Source organism: Calonectris borealis, chromosome 1 (genome assembly GCF_964195595.1).
Source record: "Calonectris borealis chromosome 1, bCalBor7.hap1.2, whole genome shotgun sequence".
Lineage (NCBI taxonomy): Eukaryota > Metazoa > Chordata > Aves > Procellariiformes > Procellariidae > Calonectris > Calonectris borealis.
Genome location: NC_134312.1, coordinates 43,049,424 through 43,076,098, shown reverse-complemented (window position 1 = coordinate 43,076,098; position 26,675 = coordinate 43,049,424). Strand labels below are relative to the sequence as shown.

The window sequence follows — 26,675 nt, the reverse complement described above, 5'->3', positions numbered from 1 at the left end:
CTACTCCAGTCAACTGTTATGACAACCCTTCCCATTGTAGACAAGCCTGCTGCCTTCGTTTAAACAACTAACTGAAGCCATAATGTAAGAAATTATTGACCTACAGCCCTGCTATTAGGTTTAACAGTCACCAGCTAAAAAAACTGTACTGCCTAAGGCTCAGTTTAGCTAACTGCTAATCCTGCTTAAATAAGTAGTACTATACAACAAGAAGAAATTATAGTAATGAAATATTCTAAGTTATTGGAAAGATACAAACACAAGAACACAATAATGCTAACTTCTATAAAGTGTAAGAGGCAATCATGTAAACCTTTCATGCAATGGATTAGGATTTTTCTTACATGTACTCGTTTTGGCTGGGATCAAGTTAATTTTCTCCATAGCAGCTCCTATGAGGCTATGTTTTGGATCTGTGACCAAAACAGTGTTGATAACACACCAAAATTTTAGCTATTGCTGAGCAATGCTTTCACAGTATCGAGGCCTTTTCTGTTTCTCATGCTGCCCTGCGAGTGAGTAGGCTGGGGGTGCACAAGAAGTTGGGAGGGGACACAGCTGGGACAGCTGACCCCAACTGACCAAAGAGATATCCCATTTCACATGACACTGTGCTCAGTAATAAAAGCTGCGGGAAGGAGGAAGAAGTGGGGGAACATTTGGAGTGGTGGTGTTTGTCTTCCCAAGTAACTGTTAGGTGTGATGGAGCCCTGCTTTCCTGGAGATGGCTGAACACCTGCCTGCCGATGAGAAGTAGTGAATGAAGTCCTTGTTTTGCTTTGCTTGCACGTGCAGCTTTTGTTTTCCCTATTAAACTGTCTTTATCTCAACCCACGAGTTGTCTCACTTTTACCCTTCTGATTCATTTCCCCATCCCACTGGAGGGGGAGTGAGCAAGTAGCTGCGTGGGGCTCAGGTGCCTACTGAGGCTAAACCACAAACTTACTCTTGGTCAGCTATGGTACACCGTACAAATTATTTAGATGAGCGTCCTATCAAGCTAACTACACAACACAAAATGAACCTCCTTGAAGGTAACCTCTGATACCTAGTCAAGTTTTTGTTAGACCATGCTACCAAGATAGGTATAACCAAGCAGCACTGCCACAGTCTTTGGGGGAATGGGGCAGGGGGGGTGTTTGTTCTTTGGGGTTTTGGTGGGGGGGTTTTGTGGGGTTTTTTAATTTCATTTAAAGCAAATCTCTAGTCTTACGCAAAATGTGATGCTGCTTTCTGAAGAACTTTGCTCAAGAGATATGAAAATGAAGGAGAGCTGTAGCAAGCATGTGAATTGACCCTGCAGCCTGTTGAGGCAGAATGCTGCCGCCAATGCCCTTGCAGAAGCCCTAATAGGATGGTCTAATTATGGTCCACTGATGCTTACAAATACCACCCTCTAGAATTCACCCATACGTTGCTGTGAGGCCCTAGGCAAAGACTACTGCATGGGTTCAGATACAACAAGTAGTAGGAATGGATTCCTTCTCCAGGCTTAGCATCATAGACTTCCCCTCCTCCCTGCTGGAAGGCAAACTGCAAGTCACAGGTACTTCCTACTGCTTGGCCACAAAACAAATCATGAAGTTCTGCAACACATCAGAAGAACCTTCCCAGAAAACAAAACGCTTTCCAAAAGTTAAACTGAGAATGAGGTATATAGCAATTTTCTATTTGTCACCATCAGTTTGTTGTTCCTAGCAATTTATTTTGGTATCTTGAACTCAATCGTAACTGATTACAAAAGATGTAACACACAAGGTATAATTCAATAACTCTTCAATTTATTAATTTGTCACAAGAGGACTTAAGGATCTAGACAGACAAAATCTGCCTGGCAAAAAAGGTTAGGAGTTTACAACGATTTGCTCCTCTTCCTGGAAACAGCAGGCTTTCTACAATTAAATAAAACACTGAGTCTGATGCAGTCATGGTTTCTTGAGCTCTCTCCTAGAATTCTTCTCTCACATACTACCCACAGTCGTCTTCCATCAATTTGCTGCAGCTCACTTCACCTTGCCTTCTCCGAAGGTTCATGACGCACTGTTAGATTACAAAATGAGAAAGTCACCTATTTCAGACACTCAGCATAATCGTGCTCATAACGTTGTTATAAAGGGCTCTATGCTCTTCAAGCAAGAGGAATGGACGAAAAGATTCAAATCCTCACAGGAGACTGATGTATTAACCTAACAAATTTTCAGCAGCTGGGTGAATTCTAAAGGGTGATGCTGTAAACATCAATATGGAGTGTAATTAAAGCATACTATTGAGCTTGCCTTGTTCTGAAAGAAATGGGAGTAGTTCTTCCAGGGCAAAAATGCCATTGTGCAAGCTCATTTCACTATCACAGTCTCTAAGCCATTTCAGTAACTAACCTGTAACATTTTATTTGTCAGTGCAGGTTAAAGATATTCTGAATTTAATATTTTCAAAAATGGCATCCTAGAAGCCTTTTGCATTTTAAATATGTAATCCATTTTTCAGTCTTTTGTCTGCAAGCACATCGATTCTTGAAAATAGACACTGCCAGCTTTGCTGCATAATTAACATAAAATTTGGCCACAATACTAGGAAGGAATCTCTCTTCAGTGAGCATATCACCATGCCAACAAACAGTAGGTAAGCCAGGAGCTCACTGCCTCATCTTGCTATCATTGTAACTCCAATCAAAGCTGTTTTAATTGGCAATGCAATTAGTAGAAAAATGATCTTTTTTTATCTTTTGAAGTCTCATTCCCATGAATGATGGTGGTTAAATACTAACCAAGTCTTTCATACGTTCTCATGGTTTTTGTGTTAAACAGTAAGACAGTTTTGTTTTCAACAGCACAGGGACAACTCAAGAGCTGCTTAATGAACTGCTAACAGTGATGTTGAGAGACCAGAGAAATTCAGCTCTTGCATATGTTGCAAAGCCTCGAATTGTCTAGACAGTTGTGGCTATATTACTAGCGTGGTTAAAAAAATCTCACCCTTCCATGTGAATGTCAGATACATTTCACTTTCAGCAATATAATCAAACTCTATGGGCACAAATGACCAGGCATAAAGAATGTGTACCTGTGTCACTGTCTGCCCATGTTCTCCTGTGAATAGCTGAAAAAAGCCAGGAGTAATTGTAACTTTGGCCAATCCTCACCAATTTGAATTATTCCATATGTATCCTATTTTTTTCTTATCAGTTACCTCATGAATGATGAGAAATAGTGAGGGGAAAAAAGCATGTTCTCAAATGTATCCAAAGGTTTTTTTCCTGAGCAAGATTCAGCATATTTCATATTTCGTGCTGCACTATTTCACAACGCACACAACTTCATTTTGAATGATCTCAGTGAATAAAACTAACAGAAAAGTTAATCTTGCAATAACTAAATCGTAACACTTGAGCACAAGGAATCAATCTTCCAGAAGTCACTTGTTAATATCATTAATGTTTAATACCCATGTTCATAATGGTTATTTAACATACTTTCAGCATAGCTGGAATTTGCTCAAGTTCACTACAAGCAGAAGGTGCCTATTCACTCTCAACAGAACTGAAAAACACGACGCAAGGATTAATGTGTCTCAGATTTTGTCTTCATAGTCATAACCCATCATATACTTCTCTACCTGTGAACATTAGCTACTTTTCCTTAGTTTCATGGGTTAAAAGATTTAAAACAAAATAAAGGCAGCAACTTTTAAGTTATTATGTTAACACAGTACCCTTCCCAAGACATCATATTCAAAGTTATGACTCCAGCCTTGGATGACACAGGGCTACTGGTGCCAGAAGAGATAGAAATAAACATACCCAACATATCTCCATTAAACTTAAACTTTTAAATCACTTATGACTTTTTTTTTTTAACAAGACTCCATTCCCTTGCAGCTCCAGTGAGAGCACTGAATGATATCACAGAGGAACAAAAATAGTACACAGCCCACCCTCTGATTTTGTAAAGGCAGAAGAAATTCAAAGACTTTCTATGCAGTTATAAGTGAAGTACTTATGAAGTATTGGTATGCAATGTTCCTCCATTGCAATAGCAAAGGCAGGAATGGATGATTTTTTTACTACTGCTTTGAAAACAGATTTTCAAATACATGAGTGACCTGCTTCTGCTTTCAGAAACACAGTGGCAAATTTATATGAACCAAACTGAATTTTGCTGTCATCAAATACAAGATGCCAAGAGATTACACACACATTGTAACATCTGCAAGATGAAGGGCTAAGATACTACTACTTTTAACACTACCTAGATGCCCTGGACATGTTTATTACAAAGCCAGTGAAAAGTGTCCTTTCTATCAATAGATATTAAAACCAAACACTATGATTTTTACTCCAGCACAAGTTTCTGCAAAATAAACACAGAGAGACACTATTTTTGGTAGAAAGCATACCTCGGCCCCCACGTCTGTGGGAGAATTTATCAGGAACATAATGGGGAAAAAATACAAATACTGATAAACTCTTTGCAATGAGAACATCAGCTGAACCGCTCTTTTCTATACAAAGTCTTAATGTAATTGTAAGAGGTTATTAGATTTGTAGCTAATAGTGTATGAGCATGTTAATTTAATAAGTGTTCAATCTACAGACTAAGAAGGTAAAGCACACAAACAGTTCAACAAGATATGAAACAACACACACACTCTGGAAAAACGCGTGGAACTTACAAGTTGTTATTTTCCCTTGCTGAAAAACATAAAAGCAAATGTATTATTTTACTAACATTGTTTTATTTCTTTGTAATCAAGTGCCAATAAACTCAATATCTCAAAATAGAATTCTACAGTTAAACAGCATATATGAAGTATAAATGAGTTTTAAACCTTTTCATCCCATTTTTCATCATCATCTTTAAAGTTTAAGGAACCATGTTCCCCATTTTCATGTATGTTGCGACAATAATATAACTAGTTGCTTTCACAGGAGAAACTTTTAATAATGCAGCACATTGAATACTGTAAGAACAACAACGATTATGAAAAAAATTAAATGACTGACTAGCTACTTACATGACATAACTACCTGCTTCCTGCTTGGATTATCACAAATTTAATAGCAAACAATTCTATGCTACAGTGAAATGCACCTTCTACCTGTCAAGCAGCCTACAGTTTAAGTGGTCTTACATGAAATGCCAAATCATTTTGGATGACAGATCAGTTTGACTTTTGGGGTTTTTTTTGTGTGTTTTTTTTTTTTATCAGAGGCAGATACACAACTTTATTATTATAATTAGCAGCTATCAGACCATTCTCGAGACCAACAGGATTTAATTTAACTAATGGCAAGCACCCCAGCTACCATTTGACTCTATCACACTAAAAAACCTGTTACATTCTTTTGGTGAAGTTTTGAAGTGTTCTGAAAAAAGGTAACTGTGCTGCCAGTCCCATGCCAAATGCTGCATGTCTGGACTTGAAAAAAAAAACAAACCACCCAAACTAAGAGACTGAAAATAATTCTTATTCTGTTTGCCTACGTTTTGCTTGAACTTACTGAACTGCTTGGGAAAGGGAGTTCTGGGAGATAGATGAATGGCCTTTTTCTACAAAACTTTTTGTGGCATCTTACTTACATTAGCACTGAACTAAAAAGTAAACAAAATCAGCAGATATTTGGTGGGTTTATTTTCTGCCTTAAACTTCAGAGATTTTTCCCTTTAAGACAGCTGTTTTGTATAACATGGCACTCAAATCCTAGTAAATAATTAAAATAAAGGTGAGTTCTCCCTCTTGTCAGGGAAGTGCTGTCTGGATACTACAACTTGATCATGATGACAGTCCCCTTTCCCTGTCATATTAACAATTAGGGCTATGATATGAAACTATAGTCCTCTTTGGTGAGATGTCATCCTCTCTAAATCACATCTCACCATGACTGTGAGGGCACGTAACTCACAGCCCTGTTGATTCTTGTTTGAGGAGACCAGAAAAGAATTATAACTCAGCTGAAAGCACAGATCACTTAAATTTGAGGGCTAACGGGGACAAATGTGTTTTAGGGTTTCAAACATGCAACGAGCATACAAGAATGGAAGGAGGTAACTTGCAAAACCACTTCTACTGTCATATTTCTATGCTTTTAAGAAGCAGCTAGTTTGATGCTATGCCAATATTTTCATTTCTAAAAATCCCCTAATACACGGATTATAGGTTGTAGTATTACTATTAAAGTATTTAGAGCAACAATTGCAGAGTCAGTCAACATCTGTTTCAGGAAGTTACAACTCCTCACAATTGAAACAGAAAGTGAAGGGAAGTACATACTTCCCAAACCTAAGGGGGGCCTGTGTCACATGCAGAGCTGCAAAGCTGCTTTCAGTTGGAGGAGATGCCTTTTAGGAAAAAAAAGGAAGGAAAAATTTTCTTTTAAGAAGAAAAAGACAAATAGCTTAGCAAGATATATAATAGTTTAAGCATTCAAATTAACAATACAAGAAAAATAAAATCTTACAAAACTCTCTATCACCTCAGCTCATTGAAGAAAGGCGACAGTGGTGGTGAAGAATGACAATTCTTCAGGAAGTCTTGTGAGTTAGTATGTACTACAGGACTGTGTAGAAGACAAATTTGTATAATTCATCTGCATTAAGAATGCAATTATTAAATTTGTACACAGTTTACTCCTGCAATCCTTTCTCAGCAATAAACTCAGTTTCATAGCAGCACTGAAACTGCAAAATGAGAGATGATGAAGGAAGTTACACAGAGACACATTCCTTCTAACCTACAAATGATGCCAACAAATCAAGGAAACACTCAGGTTTGTGTATCAATGTTGCCCACTTACCTCTTAATCATCACATACAGAAAATAAACAGTACCAACAGGAAAAAACCATACGTTCTCTTCCAACAATCTGTCCAGCAACCACCTATATTTACAACTTACCATAATTCTACCTGCATATTTTCATACAATGCTCATAAATCTGTCTGAACAGTAATTTTTTAGAGTTCACTTCAGAAATCTTCCACTACCGTATCTACAAATACAGTTCACCTTCCACTTCATGCAAATAAAAAATCCATCTTACTGTTTTTTAGCTAATACAGAGACAGACAAATCTAACACTCAAAAATAAACTTACTGTGTGGCTTTGACAATGTCCCAAGTGCTGTAATCATCAATGTGGCTTTTCCGTCCAAGAGATTCACTATATCCATGGTTGTAATGGCTTTGAGGCTTTATTTCCTAAAAAAGACAAACTTGCTATTAGAACACAAAAATCAGCATTACTAAAGTTTCTCAGAAAAAAAAAAATAATCCTATAAGCAAAACTAAAACCAGTACCCAGTTTAATATACTATAAAGCTACCTAAATCTGAGGTGGTAAGCTGACTGGCCACACTTCTACACTTTGCAAAGCAGGCCACTGTATTCCCTAGTATAGATTTCAAACACGTACCAGAAAACACCACTTGTAACAGCAGAGTTCAGCCAAATCCTATGCTGGGGAATTTTTTTAGAATGTTAACAAAAAGTAACAGCAATTTTTTGTTTGGTTGGTTTGGGGAGTTTTGTTGGTTTTATAAATGCAACATAGCATAGCTAAAGAAAACTATTGACCACAAACTGATGAAGTCTCACTCTGCTACTACAAATAAATGTTATACTTCAAATAGCACAGTCAAATACCTTCTAGAAAATAAATAATTGGGAATGATTAATACTAATGACTAGAACCTACCGATACTTTATTGATTCTTCAACTCCAATCCCAGCTTCAGAAGTGATCTATGTAATGCTTAACCTATGGGTCTCAGAAATAAATGGCATGACCATGACATGTTTTTCACCAGATACAGCTCCCTACAAACTTAATTCTTCTGATGAAGGGCAACACTTCAACCTTTAATGCTTCCCTTGGAGGAATCTATATTAAAACTCTCTATTGATAGATCACTAGGGCAGCAACATACCATTTTTCTTTACAAACTGCATGCATGTGAAAGTCAGCTCAGCAAGCTGAAATTGAATGATGAATTTTATACAGCTTCTAGACAATTTTCCATTTGTTACAAATACTGTACCTGATTGCCTCTGTGTATCAACCATGCCATTCAGCATAGCTACATAAAAAAGTGTGAGAACTGGAACAGTGAAGCAAAAAAAGAAGCAAGCTCTCTGAAAGTTCTAAAAATTCATTTCAATTGATTTTATTAAAATGTACTATTTACTTTTACTCAGTTTTCCCCAACATATAGTTCCATGAGCAGAAATTTTGTTCCTTTAATCTATACCTGGAAATACTTTTAAACACCTTATGAGAAGTGTTTAATTAAGGTTCCAACTTCCACTTAGTTATTAAAATGAGTGATCAACTTTTTCATTACTACACTAGACAGATTTTTTTTTAAAAAAAAATAAAGATAACCTGACTCAAGACAACCATGATATAATACACCTAACCTTAACAAGGATTCGCAGTCACAAATCCCCACCACCTTCTCTCCCAAGTGGCAAATGTTGCCCCGCTAGCTTCAGTGACTAAGAGACATATTAGAGCTAAGACGACGTCCTATTGCCAAGAGGAGCAGGTCTCCCATTTCTCACATTCTCTCAGCTGTGCAATAATTTCTGCAAAAGGAGCTGTTGGTCACAATGTGAAGCATTAGTAACGTCTTACTGTGTCCAATTGTGGCTACTCAGCCAAAGTGTTTTCTAGCTGCGTGCGACAACATTAACCATCTCTCTATTGACTGCAATCTCTTTTAGCGAGATAAAAAGATGACTTAAATCTGAAAACCACATTTTAAACATCTGCTACCAGATTTCAACATACTGAAGTGCCACTTAAGCAGAAGTCTAAAAAACTTACACCAGTTATAATCTCGGAGTAAACTATCAAGATGGTAGTCTAGTTGCAAATCCCAAAACTCTCAGTATTAATCTCAAAACCGAGTAACTTCAGTAGAGCATGTTTGTATGTGTTACATACAATGTACCTATTTCAGACAGGGAAAAAAAATCAAATTAAGAGAAATTCTAATGCATTAAGTACATTTTGTAGTTCTAAATTGTACTAAATTAATATAGTCACTTATATAGTTAGAACATTTATGACATTTTATACATTAAAAAAAACCTTTCAAGAAACGGAAGTGTTTAGAGCTTTAAAACCAGAACATAGTAACACTAAGAATTAGTGTAGCAAAAGTCTTCAATTCAAAATTTCAAGATTTATTCTTATGCATAAGAATATGCATATTTTCTTTGGAAAAATAAAAGTTTTCAATTTCATTTCACCTAAATGGTCAGCAGAGTACATCTTTTTGTGACCACAATGTTATTTTGTGGCATTCAATTTTTTTTCTAAGCCTGAAAAACCAACTAGACTTACAAGTTAAGCATTGCTAGCCCAGCAGGAAGGCTGCTCTGTTGCCATCTCTACAGGAGAGAAAATCTAAAACAGGGAATCTACTGTTGTCCAAATTGCACATTTCAACCAATTCTCTTACTATCCAGAAACATAGCTTCACTTCGTATTTGAAGAAGGCAACAGCTTAACCAAACCTTTTTTTTCCCAGCTACTAGATAAGCGAGTATTATGCGGAGTAAAGATGCTGAAAAAGAGATCAGAGGATATTACAATTAAAAAAAAAAAAAGTAAAATATAAGAGAAGACTAAATTCATTATTTTGTGCCACATGATGTTCTCTTTTCCATCATATCAGGAAAAAAAAGCAGGATTTATACCATCTCTGTTCACCAATTATTACACCACACAATTGCAGTAGGATTTTACATATTAAATTGGAATGCTTAGACCCTGAAAAGCTAAAGGGTAAGTCAAGTAGGCAGAGGCCAGGACAAAAGGAATTCACTGTCCTGGAGCACCCTGATGAGGAGATAGTAGTGCAATGTATTTCTTAGCCTTTCACAGCTGCTGGAAGGGGAAAAATTCTCTCTTCTTGTTACCTAACCATTATTAAAAGTAAACTGAGAAACTTGGGTTATTTTTCAGGCAGATGTTAATTTACAAGGGAACACTATTTTTGTTAAGCTGCATTTTCCTGACCACTTCAAGCACACAAACCAGGCTTCTGTTCCCTTGAGCCCACACTAGCCAGTCAAGAGAGCTGTCCATTTACAAGCAGTGTAAATTTATGTCAGCCTAAAGTGACCATGAAACCACAGCCTTATGATACTAATGCTTTCACAAAAAGGTTTATGGGAATACAACAAAATCTTGAGTATTAATTATTAAAGTGAGAGATGATATTCCTCAGCCCCTCCTATGGCTTATCTACTACTTTTACTAAAGACTCGAAGGTAATGACAGCACCCTTAACTTTTAAAAAAATATAATTTTTAATCCCTTTTTGTACTGATAGCATCTCTGAACTACTTTTTTTATGCTGAAACTTTCAGATTTTTTTATATTAATACAAACAAGCCGAAGTGATTAACAAGTTAGATTTGAGGTGATAGCAAATATGACTGCCTAGCACAAAATGAGTAAGCGAGAAACCATTCTCTCCCTCTTTGCCGCCAGCACATACATTAGCAGTTACAATCCATTTGTTTAATATAAAGACTCACAACAAATATAAACTTAAAGTGAACCCTATGTTTCCCGATTTACTAAGAGAGTTGAGTTTGTATTTTACAATTAAGAACAGTTGAAACAATCCCTAAAATCCTGAAAGGTATATGTACATCACAGCCTCCAACATCATACAACAGAGTCTTCTAACCACAGTGTTAACTGTGGGAAAAAGGATGACTTTAGATTTGCCTGAAAAGAAGATGCAAATACTACTCATTTTGGAAGCAAAGCATTTAAGACAAATTCCAGGAAAGCATATCAAATCTGAATCCTCACCCAATATAATCAGTTCTCTGCAGCCTGGACAGAGATTCCCAAGCTCAGAGTCAAAATTTATCACTTAGTATTATCTATGCAACTTGACAGTTTCATGTTGACTCATAGTGGCATGCTGGCTACTATCAGTGCTATTCTACAGGACATAACTCTTAAACCAGGCACTTACAATGCCGGATAAGACTGTAATTTGAGGAGTAACTTTTGGGTTCCTAAGTCAACAAGCTGCCAGGAATCAAGATAAAAGAGAACCTGGATTTTGTGAATCACAGTAATACTTGATTCACCCGCTGATAAGCGATTTGGACCAAGTCACTGCAAACAATGCTGTGACACACTATGCTTGGCTGACAAAGCAAAACGTAAGACGGGCAAGGCAGCAGCTAGGAACAAAAAAAGAGTCTCTTCTTCCTAAAGATTTTTTTTCAGGGTTCTGAAAATCCTGTGCAGGGCTAGGGCACAGTACTATAAATGCAGAAAAGTAATTTCTCCTCATTATTCTAGAAAGAATGATTCAGAAAGAATCATTCAGAAAGACTAACATTAACAGAATCTAAGATGGGTCTACACTGTTTGAGCTGGGCAAGTTACCAGTAAACAGGAAACCAACTGACAGCCTGAAGTAGGAACCCACTATAAGACCTACAACAAGTGAATCCAAAACAGATATCTGCTCAAGGTGTTATCTCAGAGTCTACCAAACACAGCTAACAAACACGTTCCTTGAACCTTCAGCTTTTGATTTTGCAATCCTTATCAGCCTTAGGCATTTCAGAGAACAATTTGGTTATTTATATCTCTGCTTATGAAGCCTACTAGTTTGATTAAACATGGACTTATCAGGAAACTAAAATTGTTGTACTCAACACAGTTAACCTTCCCAGATGTCATGGCTTGTGATATACCAGTATCTAGTAAACAGAACTCAATTGCTAGCTACCTCTGCTTTTACACAGGCCATATTTTTTTCATACATCAATGGAAAAAAATAGAAATAATCAGATTTCAAATGACTTCAGCCAAACTAGTACAACCTTACACCTGAGATGTATTTGGTCCTATCAATACAGTCACTTCAAACTGAAGTGCAAAGCTCTCCTTAGCTATTCAATGCACAGCACTGAAACCCAAAAGCACATTCTTAACTCACAAGGAAGTTCAAATTATATCCTTTTTAAAGAAGAAAAAAAGGTTCTGTAATTGAAAATCATGATTTCTAATACTACAATACAGACAAATAAATGTTTTCTGAAGCATCTGTTGCTCAAAGAAGAAAAGAGTAAACAAATTCTTCTTTGTATCTATCCAGCCAGTGGTCAAGTTCTGCCATGTGTCTCTAGTTATTTGGAAAGTAGGAATCAGAAAAAACAGGTATGGTGATTGTTTCATTTGATTACACTGCATTGCTGCAAACACAATCTGAAAATAGGCAAGATCTTCAAATGCCATTATGGCAATTCCTCTGTCTCAAGGACTGCAACAGTGTATTTAAAGTATTACAGAGTTTGCAACAAGGACTCAGAAGTAAGACAACCCAACATCAAAAGTGAGAAAGCTAAGCCTAAATATGTAAGGATTTCAACTCAGTCACTTAATAAAACTTGTATAGACACCAAAACTCTTCATAAGTCTATACATGCTTGCGCATATTCACCCATTATAAGCTATGTAAAAGACATGGCTTAGAACAAAACCATGCCAAAGCTTAACAACTAGCAAACACTTAACCTTTCCACCACCTTCTTTGGCAAGTTTTATATTTTTAAACATTTAGTATAGTAAAGACTGCTATTTAAAAAGACGTGGATATTAAACACAATCTCTCTATACGCATTACTACCAAATATAATGGCTTCAACGCAGCCACAACCATCAAATGCTGCCATAATAGGTGCAGGCATGGCTCTAAGTCAGCAGAAGGCTACCTGAACAAAGCTGCCTGTGCCCAGGCATCCCACATCCCGTTCAGCCCTGGTAGGACCAGCTACAGTGGTGTTACATCAAGGGTGAGTTTGCCCAATGTTAGTCATTCTGCATCAGCAGCTAAACCAGAAAGAAATCGTAAGTATGACATTCAGCATCTATTTTTGGAGTTTAACAGAAGATTAAAACACACAAAATACAGATTACTTCCTCCAACCTGTTGGACAGAAGAGAAAGCTCTGGTTAAAAATCCTATACTGATCTAGATTACTTGCCCACCATTATTAAAGGGACAGGAAAATAAAAAAAGTGAAAAATAATGATTTATATCATGTTTACATCATGCCTTTCACAGAATTTTGTGTATTGTCAGTTTCACTGTCACCATTTGGCTTTTAAGTTCTCACCTAAAGCAGGAAAGAATAAATCTCTAAATTCATATGTCCTCACACAAATTTTAGGAAAATAGTTCAAATTCTTGAAACTACTATGATTTTTTTAAACATATAACAGATTGATAATAAAGTAACAACATAACATTTTGAGCCTAGAGCATACACCACATTCACAAATGGCTTCAACAATCTTCCTAAGTGTTAAAATATTTTTCCTTTTATGATGAAAATATTTATTGCAGGAAAACTTAATTTTACAATGATGATCCACTGTTAAAAACCACTAACAGCTAATTCAAAGATGAAAAACTAACTGAAATCCAAACGCATTTATTTTTTGATATTTTTATCTCTACTGACAATGGCTCCTCCCCAGCTGAAAGTCAGTAAAACTAAACAGAAGGCAGTAGAGCAGAGGCCTGATTTACAATAAGCAGGTTGCAAACGCTAAATCTCTACTTACTTCATCCTGTTTCAAGGAGCCATTTCCAAGCATGACTTGAGCCAAATTAGCAGTTTACAATTGCTAAAAGAGAAAGGTCATTTCTCTGCCCACACTCCCCCACTGCTCTTGGCTCTGTGCTCCTGCTGCCTAACTCAAGCTAGCTTTGGTCCTCGGAGCTGCAGTCGCAATGAGCCCACTCAATTCATTAGAGGGGAAAAAAAATTAAACAAGAAACAGAACAAACTGATTCTTTTACTAGGACAGCAAGTTAAATCTGTTTCTCCTGCGAAAAGACAGGCTCCAGAGCACTAGTAGAGGGAAGGCAAGTAAAGAGAAGGTAGCAGGAACATTTTGGCAGCTGCCAATTGTTAATTTGACTAAGTAATCATGGAACAACACACTCCAGCTTTTAAATATTCAAGAAAGTCAGGCTGACAGGATGAAGAAAATGACACTACTTCTAGAAACTGTTAGAGTTGCTTGGCTTAGAAGGTTGCAAGAGAGACAGATTTTACTTATTTATAAAAGCCAAACTTGGTTCCCAATTACTACCAAGGGTCACTCTTTCTAGATGAGCTTCCCACTTCAGTGACTATCCTTTGACAGTGCCCTAATCATTCATATCCATCTGTGACTAGCTCGTCATTACTCATTAGTCACAAAATGTGCAGACTGCTTGCACAGATGCGTAAGTAATGCAGGGTAGGGAAAAACTCTGAAGAGTGAGAATAAGGCTAAAAAAAAAAAAGGTGTTTTGGAAAAAAGAAACAACACAGCAGAAAAGAAAAGGGAACCTCCTCTGGAAAACATGACCAATGAGATGGGGAAACAGAAGATAAAGCAAAAATATGAAAAATAACTCCAAAGGAAAAAGGAAGAAGTGCAGGGGAGAGTGGGGAAAAGTAAGCACAGCTCCCAAGAATGCGCACTAACAATACCGGCATTCCCAAACAGTTCTCATAACCAAATGCGCAAATAAAGATATGCTCATTTCCCCTCAGTATTCAAATCTTTTAATCTTTTCCAATTAAAAAGCCAAAATGAGATAAGCTTAAGGAGAATTCTGAGAACAGTATTCATAGGAAAAAAATTAGGAATTTACGCATGAAAGAATAAGATGACCAAGACTGAATTATTCTGAGATAGCAATTTCATAATTTGCAATTATATATAGCAGGAGAATATGAATAGGTCAATATGCCTGCTTGGACATAAGGAAGGGAGGAAAATACTGCTGCTTACAGCTGCTACACATGGCTCTGGTAGGCATTAACAGATGGCTAGGACTGCTTTTCCTTTAACGTTATGCAATATTGCTGCAAGGAAGCGATACCATGATCAAAGTCAGACAATCTAAATTCTGAATGATCACCAAGATAATTGACACTTAAAGAGAAAATACTACCAAGTTCTAAAATAAAAATAGAAATAAAATATTGCATATTATTGCCTTTGTTTCTTAATGAAAACAGAAGAAATCATAATATTCTTTTTTTTTTTTTATTGATGACTATACTATTTCCATACCTGGCTGCAATCGAAAGAATCGTGATAAAATTGGAAGTGACTGCAACTAAGCATACTATTTCAGGGAAGCTAAATAATAAAATAATCCTCATGTATGTGTGTGATATTTAACAGGGACTACTGGAGGTTAACATTAAAGAAATCCTTCGCTTGTATTTGCATGTTCAATTTCTCTGTTCTTCATTTGTTAAATATAGTGCTTTTTAGTACGCTTTCCCAGTTTTCCTCCTACCTTTAAAAAAGTGCAAGAATCTACACAGACAAATTTATTTATAGTAATTTGCATCTTACAAACACCCACATTAGTTTATATACACATAAATACTAGCCACTCATGCACTAGCATTAATAGAAAAATGCTCACAAAATAAGTACAAGCAAATCAATTCATTGCATTCCTAAAAAAGACACTGCTGCTATTTATTTTAACATTTCTAATGGAAATTCCTCTTCTAAAGTCTACGATAACTTTCCTGCCCCTACCCCTTCACCTAATTCTGCAACACAGGAAGTCACAGAAACAGAGGCTAAAGTGATGTCTTAATTTTAGAGATAATCACATTTAATTCTTTACAGGCACAAGAGTAGTAGCTTTTTCTTCTCTAGAAACAGTAGTAAAATGTAGGGTGAAACCAGTAACAGCTAATCTGACTAACTGTTGACTGTCATCAAGTGGGAGCAGTCTGATCCTTCTCATATTCGCATGAAGTCCTAGCCAGAAAAAAAAAAAAAGAATTCTGCAGGGCTGTATAGGTTCATCAGTTTGAGGAGCCAGAGCCTTCAGCAGCTATGAGTCATAAGATTATCTGAACTGGGATGAGATGCATATACACCTTCAGTTTAGCTAATACATGCTAGAAAACCTCCATCTGAACCAGATTACATTCTCCATGAAAAAAATGTGCAATACCACTTCTTTTTTTTTTTAACTGGTCATATCAAAAAAACAGTTCAGTGTTTGGCTTGTAAGTATATACTATCACGCTTGCCTTACTTTGACCCTTACAGTTTATGTTGGGATTCTCCCTGCCCCCTATTATAGCATTAAATTACACAAAATGAGTATGACATGACAAAAAAAAACTTCCATTCAATGCCAATTCTGTCACCGTTTCCCATTATTTTTCACATTTGACAGCACCCTGTGAAGGCTGTTTGGTTTCCCTCTTAAATTTTTAGCCTATTTGCACAATTTCTTGGCACACCAATAGAAAAGATGCATTTATGAAAATTCCTGGAAAAGCTAATCATAGAATACATACACAATAGAAAAAAAACCCTGTGCCTAATACTCCGATTTTTTTTGAAAGCAAATTACAGTTTGATAATGCTTTCTTTAAAAAGCAGCGAAATAGATTGAGAAAAGCCTCATCTCAAACACAATAAAGTAGTCCTTTTGCTGATACAGAGTTCCACCCACAAGCAACAGTCAGCCATCACACAGAGAGAATAATCCCACGTACTCTTCAAATCTAATTTTTTACATAACAGGTTAGAGATGCTCAACTAGAACCCTTAATCCAACCACTCTACGCAGAGGTCAGAGATCATGTGATTTAAGGCACAGCTGGTAACGAGTAAGTTTTGTTTCTCCAAAGCAAGCATCCACAACCAATGGACTGCTTTCTAGTCATTTACTTACAGATGCTCCTAAATTGAACAGGGTTATACTTTAGGAAGTAACAGCTTCACAAGTAGGCTTTTCAGAGGCCTTGTATTTGCACATGTAGTGTCAGCAGCAAGTGTTATTTAAAACAGCTGCATTTATAGTATTTGTAAAGATTAAAAAAATTTAAAAAGTTTAAAATACTATGGCTTAAAGCTTACTTTAAAGTATTGTTTTAGTCAGCACCTTACATTAACGTGTACATACATCTTTTTTGGCTTTCTTTTCAAGGAGTGTTGCATTGTGTTCTCAGCCAAAATTTCAGGATTTCAACAGAATAAAAACTATATTTTTTTCCAAGTGATTTAAACAGGTCTAGGTCTCAGAGCATATGAGCTCGCAGACCTCTCAACATAAAAAAAAAATATATCCCTGAGAGACCTAGCATTAGCAGTCAGTCACCATGCGAGTAACTTAAAACCAATTATGCATTTCACTCTTTTAAAGTGCTAAACTTAAAAAATGCACCTAAGTATGTATCTAGCTCAATCCTGATCCTCAGCTACATGGAGAAAAAACAACTCCTCTTTTTAAAATTCCCAGAAAAGGATATTCTGAAAATTCTTTTTCAAAGATCAAGATTCTTCATTCAATTTTCAAACCTGGTAACATCACATATTCAAAAAAAAAATATACTGAAGGTTCTGCTTTTTTCAGCAAGTATTTGCTAAAGCCACACTCAAATGTAAATTATGCTGCTTAGTGAGTTTATAGCTAACTCGTCTCTGAGGAACAGTGAAAAAATTAAATCAAGAATTAGAGCACTGGCAAGTGCACATGACAGAATGAGCAGTCAGTCTAGCTATGGACCCTCTTTTCTCCTTAGCAGATATAGAAAAAAAAGAAAGTTAGTACAAGTTGCACTCAGTCCTCATGGAAAACTTCAATTCACCATTCCCACCACAACCTTGAACCAGCAAATGGAGCTTCAAACCAATAGCCAACTAAGCAAACTCTCATTCCCACTCATGATAAACGCAGGCTAGTTCATCCACCAGAACTAGGAAGTGCACGAAAGGTGCTTCTAGTCATGCTGATAGTCAATTTTCTGCAGCATATGAGAGACAGCTTAGTAAATCTGTGGTCTGACAGTTAAGAACAGTCCCGTTCTATCCAACTCCTAACCTTCCAAACTGGTCACACCAGCTCACCCTCCACCTTCTGTCAGTACTGTAATGCACTTCATCCTACAATGAGTAGGTTTAGTGAACCGGCAGAAACTTATTCACAATTTTTTTTTTAGTGGATGCATTTTCTACTGATTTACTTCCCTGAACTGGCTCATCCTGGGACCAGACAAGCATCACTGGCAGATGCGTGCAGCTGGAAGCGTTTAAAGGTACGTTTCACAATCGGCTTAAGTCAAGCTAAAACTGACCTGCCATCAGAAGGGGTGGTCACACTCACAGTCCTGGCTGCACATTCTCAATTACCTCTTACCAGTTCTCACAACAGCACAGTAATGGTTTCAGTTAGATCAGGTCACAGACTCACAAAGCAAGAAGTACCCCAATTCACTTCCTGGCTACACAATTGCAAGAGCTAATCCCAGGAAGGGTAAGGGACTATGTCCTGATTCCACCGTGGCTTTAGACCAGCTCAAACTCAATTGCAAAACCACATCCTTCAAAGCCAGCAATACAAGTGTTTTCAAAGCATGCTCTGATGTCCTCCCTCTCTTCCTACTGCACTCCCTCCTTCTTGAGTCATCTTCATCTTCCCCTGGTCTTGAGCAGCCTTCCTCTGACCACAGCATTCCCACTACCCTCCATTTTTGGTACCTCCCCCCCTTACAGAGACAGTCAAGGAAACACTTCTAAAGGTCTCAGGGCATGCTATAAGCGTAGGAAGAAATTACTAGATTTCAAAATTGCACAAGACAAATTGTAGTCTAATGTTACACCACGTACTGGGCATGACAGCCTGAGGGTTCAATTCAGTCAGACCCCCTCCAACTTCAGAAAAAGCTTTTGAATTTGTTCTACAGTCTCATTTGTAACAGACCCCAGTGTTTCTCTCAACTACAAGATGCTATGAAAGTCAAATCTTTACCTCATACTGTCTTTGAAAAGCAGCAGAGGACAGGGTGCATGCTGAAATATCAATTACTGAGGCTGCTCCCATCTAAATATGTCAGTATCAATGGCAATATCCAGTTTTCAAGCAAACAGCAAACATTTCCCTCTTTAATTCCATAAACTGGATTCTGCAAAGTTAAAATGTAACCCTCTTCCACATTTATAATGTCTCATTACTTTCCTGAGCAAAGAGGTAAACACAGTGAAACAAATGTTGTTGAAAGACTAAAATTCTATGAAATCTGAGAGAAATAAAGTCTGTGCTTAACAAGTAAAGGCAAACCGAGTCAACACAAATTCAGGTCTAAACCAGACATTTATCCTGATGCTTTAAAAGGGCCTGTTTCAGAAAGTTAAAAATCAATTACTGCCCAAATCAGAAGACCACATGTAGAAGAAAAACTGTAAATAGTTGAAATCTATTTTAAGTGATGCCTAGATGCCTAAGAAGCCACAATGTTACCACTGCGAAAAAGCCCAGAGTGGTGGAAAACTGCTTAATTTACAAGGGAAGGGAGAACAACTGTAAAAAAAACAATCTTGTAAAAATGGCAAGAGAAGCATTGACAATGAGCGTGACAAATTAGAAAAATATGGAAAACTGAAAGGCAAGCAAAAGTATATGAGATATCCCTATCCCTAGAAGGGCAAGCAGCATCCTAACAACAAAAGAAACAAACAAAAGTTGTCAAGATTACAACATAAGAATGATAAAACTGTCAATAAAAACACAAAACCACAAAATCTGAAAACGTTCAATAAGTGCAGAACAAAAACAGCTGCAGAGAAAGCCAGAAAATTTACATCATATCTTGTTGCCATGATAAAATGCCTTCTAATATAACAACAAGTATTATTAAACTTCTTCAAAGTACAGGTTGTTTAGGTCAAGCATATAGTCGAAAAGATGTAAATACTGTTTTTCATTAAGCCTGAAGAAACTCCAGTGATCTGGATAAAAGATACATGGTTATAAATGGTTACCATTTTAAGTATTGCTGGCTTTTCTAGGTTTGATACAGAATTTACAAAAAATCAAAGACTAGTAATGCTAAGTACCATGGCTTCACAGAAAAATAAACACAGCACTTTCAGTTGGTAAAGAAGTAGTAATGGTCAAACACAGTTAATGTCTAAAATATTTCATTTAGTACTGTCTGTTATTTTGATTAAGAAATGAGAATATAAAGAAAGTTAATGTGGTCTATCTTGCATGCATTAAAAACTAGAGATGAACAAGCTTTATACTTATGATTCTTTTTGTGACTATTATACATACTGTCCTACTTAAGGACTATGCTGGCCAAAAAAACCTCTCTTGCTCTTTTCTGTAGCTCACATTTTAAAAACCTCAGGGGAGCATCAATATGAAAATACTATTGAGAGGACATTAAGCACCCTACAGAGCTTGTATTTTGACCCTACCCTATTTCATGGTTGTCTGCAACCTAGGAGTAAACAACAGTTAGAGATAAGTTTTACAGTGGAGGGAGAAAGGCAGATAAATAATACTCTGTTTCTGATACAATGTAGCTTATATTACTTGGGGGAGGTTGGGACAGGCCAGAATAACTTTTTTTTAAAATACCAACAACAGTAAAGTCATATCTAAAATGAAGACCCATCCTGGAAACTATCTAGAAAGCGTTGATAAGACTTGGAGGTGGGTAATCATCTGGGCACAAGCTTCCAGCGTGATGCAGTTCCCAACAAGACTAGTACAATGGTTTATACAAATGGGGAATGCCGAGTAAGAATGTGGAAGTTGCTGTACTACCGCAACTGGCCCTCGTGTGACTCCTAGAATAGCACTCGGTTCTCAAGTTCACTATTCCAACAGCTACTGCACTCAGAGCAATGCCATGAGAACACTGAAAGAATGAAAGAACACGTCTTAACGAGAGACTCAAAAGGGTCAGCAGGACCATAACACCAGTGTAGGGATCTGATAACCATCAGCATATTAAATAAATACAGACAGACCTATATTTGGATAGATATCTCTCAAGATGTAATAAACAGAAACAAATTAAATTCAGACTAGAAACAGGTTTAAGTCTTAAACAGACTAATTAAATTTGGGGGCAACTTTCCCAGCTATACAATATTATCTGTTACTGTAGGATTTTGTTTATTTTCTTTTTGACTTTGTAAGTAGTATCCTGGCTATCAAAAGAATTAGTTCATTAAAAAACCCTCAATGCCTGCATTAAAAGGTTGGATTACATCTGCAGTCCCCTCTGGCCTCAAACTATGAAGCTAACCATGATACACGAAGCAAGACTGAACTTTCAATATTGAGCATGCTAATTTGCCTGAGACTTCATGGTTCCGTCCTCGTTTTTAATAAACAATAACTGATCTTTGAATGAGCTCACAAATGTAAGCTTAGTATTTAGATTTAGTATTGTCTGATATTTTGATTAAGAAATTAGAATATAAAGAAAGTTAATGTGGTCTATCTTGCATGCATTAAAAACTAGAGATGAACAAGCTTTATTCTTGTTCGCCACGAAGGAATACAAGGAGATATCATGCCTCTAACTTCCTAGGTAGTTATAAATTGAACCACAGGGAGCAAAATAAAGATAAAAATGAAGGCTTCCAGCTAGCGAAATTCCTGTCAGAGCCCATAACTCTTAGAATTTTCTTCCAACTTTGCAGGAAGATTTTTCTCTGACTTCAGAGTAAGCCAAAAAACAAACAAACAAACAAACCAAAAAACAACGCAACAAAAAAAAACAAACCAGAAAAAAACCACCCAACTTCCACAGCCAAGACTTTTCTAATGCCAAAAGAGATCTGTAATAACCAATAACTTCCACCTGTCTCAAACATATCCCACACAACGTAATGACACTGGTGAATGCACTACATAGCAGTAACAAAACAGATCTTCCTCCCCAGTAATAGTTCTTACCATTTAGGAAGAAATGTAGCCGTGACCAGCTGAAATACCTTTGGCAGTTAAGGCCATATTAGGCCACACACCAAGAATATTTTCCAAGCAAAAAGGAGCAACACAAACAAAATCCATTTCCTGAAGATTCCCCCCCCACCACCACCATTCTTGGATTTCAAAATAAAACATCCAAGCCTATCATCACCTACCATAGAACAGTCAGGAAGTTGTTCTTGCTTAGAAGATCCAAGGAATTTAAAGTCAGAAGGCCTATTAAAATCATTTAGTCAAAGTAACAAACAAGTATAAACAGTATGAATAGCATTCCCATACCAGGGCTACACTGTATAAATGGAAGCAGAGCTTGTCATTGTAACTGTCTCCAGAAACCTGAACATTGGGAGAGGGAAACAAAGGAGCAGGGACTACTCAGTCCAGTGTTGTTGTGCCACCGTAGTGTGCTCTGCATCTCTTATAATGGAGCTACCATATCACACTGTAGGGCAGCCAATGCCATGTCCACCCCGAGATCTACACCCACAGGACTCCCTCTCTTTGGTCATCCATGCACTTCACAATCCTGCTGAAGAATTCATGGATATGAAGGAGGTGGTATATCACTCATTGAATCAGAGTCACCCCAACGCAGTCTATTCTCCTCTATATTCACGGATTTGAAACACCATCCAGTTACCCATGCGCAGAATTCAAAAGCTTGTATTTGATCTCTAGAAAGACACCCAAACTCAAGCTGAAAACATCAAGAGCTGGATAATCCACCATTGCCCTCCTTTCTTCGTTACAATGATTACTCACCCTCACCATTTACCACTTGCGCCTTTCAATTTGATCCCATTCAGCTTCACTTTCCAGCCAATGGATCTTTTTAGTATAAACAAAATAAAGCACTGCATCTCAGTAAGAAAGTATCTACATGGGGCAAAAAAGGTGCTTCTCAGTATTTCTGATAAATAATTCTTAACTCTTTCCCACAGTCTTCATTGTTTAACAATGACTTTTAAAGCCAAAACTTCATCATTAGTATTACCACATGCTCAGCCAAAAATCATCTTCTTGTTCCTAATCAGTAAGCTATCTTTAAAAAAAAAAAAAAATCAAGGAATATATTACATATTTTTTAATCAAAGCATTATACCGGGAGCTTCTGCTGAACTGCTTGTTCATATTTATATCCTACCAGTCAATAAATTTCAGGATACAATCCCATGCCTATGCCGCTTATCTTAATGCATTACTTCAAATATGGCTGCACTAAGGTGCACTTTGTTTTACTAGCATAACTTCACATGAATTCTGGATGTTTTTGTACAGTTGTTCTGTCCTCCCTGCTTAGTACCTATTCATCTTGTTCATCCGCAAGTATTATTAATGACAATTTTGTTATTACTTCCAAATCATTCATGAAAAAAGTCTCACGTCTAGTAGATTAACGCCTCTAAGACTTTCAGGAACAATTACATTCAGGAATAATTCTCTCTAGCAACTATTTCCGAGATATATCAGTTAGCCAGCAGTTCTCCATCCATTTATCATATTGTATAAGATCATTCTATGAGTATTACATGAGCAATTCATGTTACTTGTTGTACTTCACCACTACAATGATACTTATATGCTTTGCTGTTCCACTAGTAATCTTACAACAACGCTAGTAGAAAACAGTGGGATCTACACTGTCATACTAAACTGAACTTGTGGTAAGAAGAAAGAATAAATATCCCTTGAAACAAGAGTCTATTACGTAAGTTCGGCTTGCTTTCATGTGGGAGGGTGGGAGAGAGGGAGGGAAGCCCATGAACTCGGTCAGCACGATACCACACAAAACCCACCAAAAGCAGTCCTATCATCAATTTCCTAGAGCATTCACATTTTCAGCAGTGTTTCTACCTCTTCTTACCAAATTTCTTGAATCACTTTAAGCTGAGCGTTTCACAAATAAATAAATAGATCTTCCAGCACTCCAGTATTTAAGTAATTTTTCACTATTCCCAACACCATCTTTCCTACAACATTAATACTGTTTTCATAATATCTCATGGCAAAATGCAAAGCCATAGAGCCCATATAAAACCAAACACTTCCCTTCCAAAAAAGCCCCCCCAAAAACTTCGAAAGTAATCCAAATTAGTCAAAACAAAAAGACAGTAAGAAGCAAAAGTCTCATTTAAAAATAAAAAGCACAGAAAAAATATCTGAAGAAGATGCATGACACATATAACAGTAGCACGAAACATACGAAACTGGAAAAGATTTTGACAGTCCTATAAAAAGCATCAGTTTTATACGTGTACAAATGTAAGAACTGATTATATGCCCCAACGTCACTACTTACATTAGGACATGGGCTATTTTCTTAAAAAGTGGAAATCACCGAGTATTAAGGCCCCTGACCTTCAAAAATGACTGAACACAGATGCATTACATTGTTCAGTGGGCAGGTCTGTGACAATACAGCTCTGCTATGGTACAGAATCCTCAAGCTTTTAACAGACACTCTAGAAATGCTCTTTTTAACAGCCAGTCTTCACCACCATCATTAAAAACATCCTTCTCTTTTTATCTTTAAGCTTATCTGCACAAAGGGATTTTAAGGACTAAGGGAACACCCACTGAAATCCATGTAAATACTACCTTGTTAATAAGATATTGTCAGATACTCAGCATTTCCAGGAAAGTCAAATAAAAAACCCTCAAGACTAGTTAGACAAGTGATATTTATTGCATATTAAAAGATTCAGGTTGGTGTTACAGCACATAATATTTATTAACTTCCTTCCCCACCTTTTGTACACACATTCAACTTTATACACCAAAGGAACAGTATAAAATTCTACCAGATTGCTTAACTAGTGAAAATCACCAATTTAAATTGAGACATTTTTGTTCACTATATAGTAATTACTCAAAGTTAATTTAACAAATACTAATCTTCAATCTTTAAAACACAATGGTTTTCTAACAGCCGGTAGATGCTTTTTACTCCATTTTATAGTTTTAGACTATAGTTTTAGCCCATCTAAAGTTTCCACAAGTTAAGAACATTTTCTTTCAAAGAACATCAACATCCAACAGTCTGGACCATTACTGAAAACTTCTGTCACTTCTGAAAACCATCAGACACTGCAAATGAGGGTAATTCTCCAGTTAGTCTGAAGAATCATGGAGCATCAGTCTTCGCACATCACTTCAAAAAACAAACAAACAAAAATCAAGGCACTTATTTGGGGTGCATCGCTTTGCTACTTAACCTTCAGAACAGATGGGTCTATTTTAAAGTCATAAGCGAGCATAGTTTGGAGAGGTAGAGAAAAGTGGGTAGGATATACAATCACATATAGAGGCCTATAGAGCCTCTTCAGTCATCAAGAAAACTAAAAGCGTCTTTAAGATGTTGTTTAAGGAAAGAGAGTACCATCTGTTTAGCAAAAACTGGAGCCTGGCATACGCACTGATCTTTTTCGTAGGCTGAAAAATCAATTCTTACAATCCTTAACATATCGGGTGACAAGTCCACACGTAAAAGGTTTTGTAAACTGTTTAAAACAATCATACCAGTCCTCAAGAATGCACGCATGCTGTTGACAAAGGTGGGTGGCACAAAAGAAGGGCAAAAATATGACACGAAACGACCTCTGCATGTTACCTGTAAACATTCCTCCCACCGTCTGGCCAACACATTGGAAAAGACAGACCGTTTGCTTTCAAAATAAACCCCAGGCCACCCAGGGAGCGCGGGGCTGGATCGGACCAGGCCCGACCTGCAGGCCAGCCGCAGGCCAGTGCCAGCAAAACGCCAGGAGGAAACACTTATTCCTCCTCTCTCGAACCGCTTCCCCGCGGGCTGCCGGGCCGCAGCCCCCCCGGGGCGGCGGGGGCGGGCGCCGAGCCCGGCCGGGCACCGAATGCTGCTGCTCGGGGACGCTGGTGCCGCGGCACCACTCCGGGGCGGCTCTGGGTCGCGGCGGGCCGCGGGGCAGGCGGGCCCCCGCCGCTTGCCTCACCCCCGGCCCGGTGCCGGGCGGGACCGCCGTCGCCAGGGACGGCGCCACAGGAGGGCCCGCGGCGGACCCTGCCCTCCTCCCCGCCACCGGCACCCGCATCCTCCTCCCCGCCGCGGCTCGGCCCAGCCCTGCCCACCCCGGCCCGCCGCCGCCGCGCACACCCAGGCCGGCAGCGGGGGGCGGCGGCGCATCTCCCGCCCTGCGCGCACCCCGCCCGCCTCCCTCCCTCCCTCCCTCCCTCCCTCCCGCACCGGGGCGCCGTCCCGGCCGCGCCCCGAGCCCGCGCGCCGCCGCCGCCCGGCGGGATGCCCTCACCTCCGGGTGCAGGATGGGGACGCAGCCCGCTTCTTTCTCGTACTCTTCCAGAGGCGCCGCCATCTTGGTGCGAGCCCGCCGCCCGCTGCATGCCGGGTAATGCGCGCGCGCCCGCCGCGCCTCTCCCCCCCCCCTCACGCCCCGCGCTCGCGCGCGCGCACCGCCCCCTGGCGCCCCCGCTGGGGGGGGGGCGCGCGGCCGTGGGGCGGCTCGGGCCCCTCTGAGGGGAGGCGGAGGGGGGAGCCCGGGCTCCTCCGCCCCCCCGCGCCCCGTCGGCGCCTCCGCCGCCCGCCGCTGGAGCCCGGTCGCTCCCCGACGGCTTCGGCGAGGGCGGTGCCGGGGCGCCGCCTCCGCTGGGAGCGCCGGGTGGCGGCGCAACGGGCGCTAACGGGCCTCGCAGCCCGGGCGGCGGCCTGGGGATGGGTCTGCGGGCGGAGTTCAAAGCAGAGGGCCGCAGCTGGCGGAGAGCTGGCACGGCACGGCGCGGCAGGGCAGGGCGGCCGCCCTCCTCTCCTTGGGAGGCTCGGGCTGTTTTGCCAAATCTGCGTGGGAGAGCTCTCTGATTCTCTGTCCG

General features: G+C 38.8%; 1 protein-coding gene across 3 annotated transcripts in view; it reads right to left on the bottom strand.

Annotated features, from left to right (window-relative positions):
- The window catches only part of ZDHHC17 (zDHHC palmitoyltransferase 17), a 77,591-nt gene extending 51,350 nt beyond the window's left edge, over window positions 1-26,241 (bottom strand). For 2 of the 3 annotated variants that reach the window (XR_012673651.1, XM_075150351.1), the window contains exons 1-2: window positions 26,102-26,241; window positions 7,091-7,194 (exon numbers count right to left, since the gene is read on the bottom strand). Coding sequence is in view for 2 of the 3 variants with exons in the window: in XM_075150351.1 (XP_075006452.1) it covers window positions 7,091-7,194; window positions 26,102-26,164 (167 nt within the window). In the remaining variant the exon portion in view is untranslated. The remainder of the gene's footprint in view (window positions 1-7,090; window positions 7,195-26,101) is intronic. The other variant, XM_075150364.1, reaches the window with a different exon arrangement.
- Window positions 26,242-26,675: the final 434 nt, after the last annotated feature.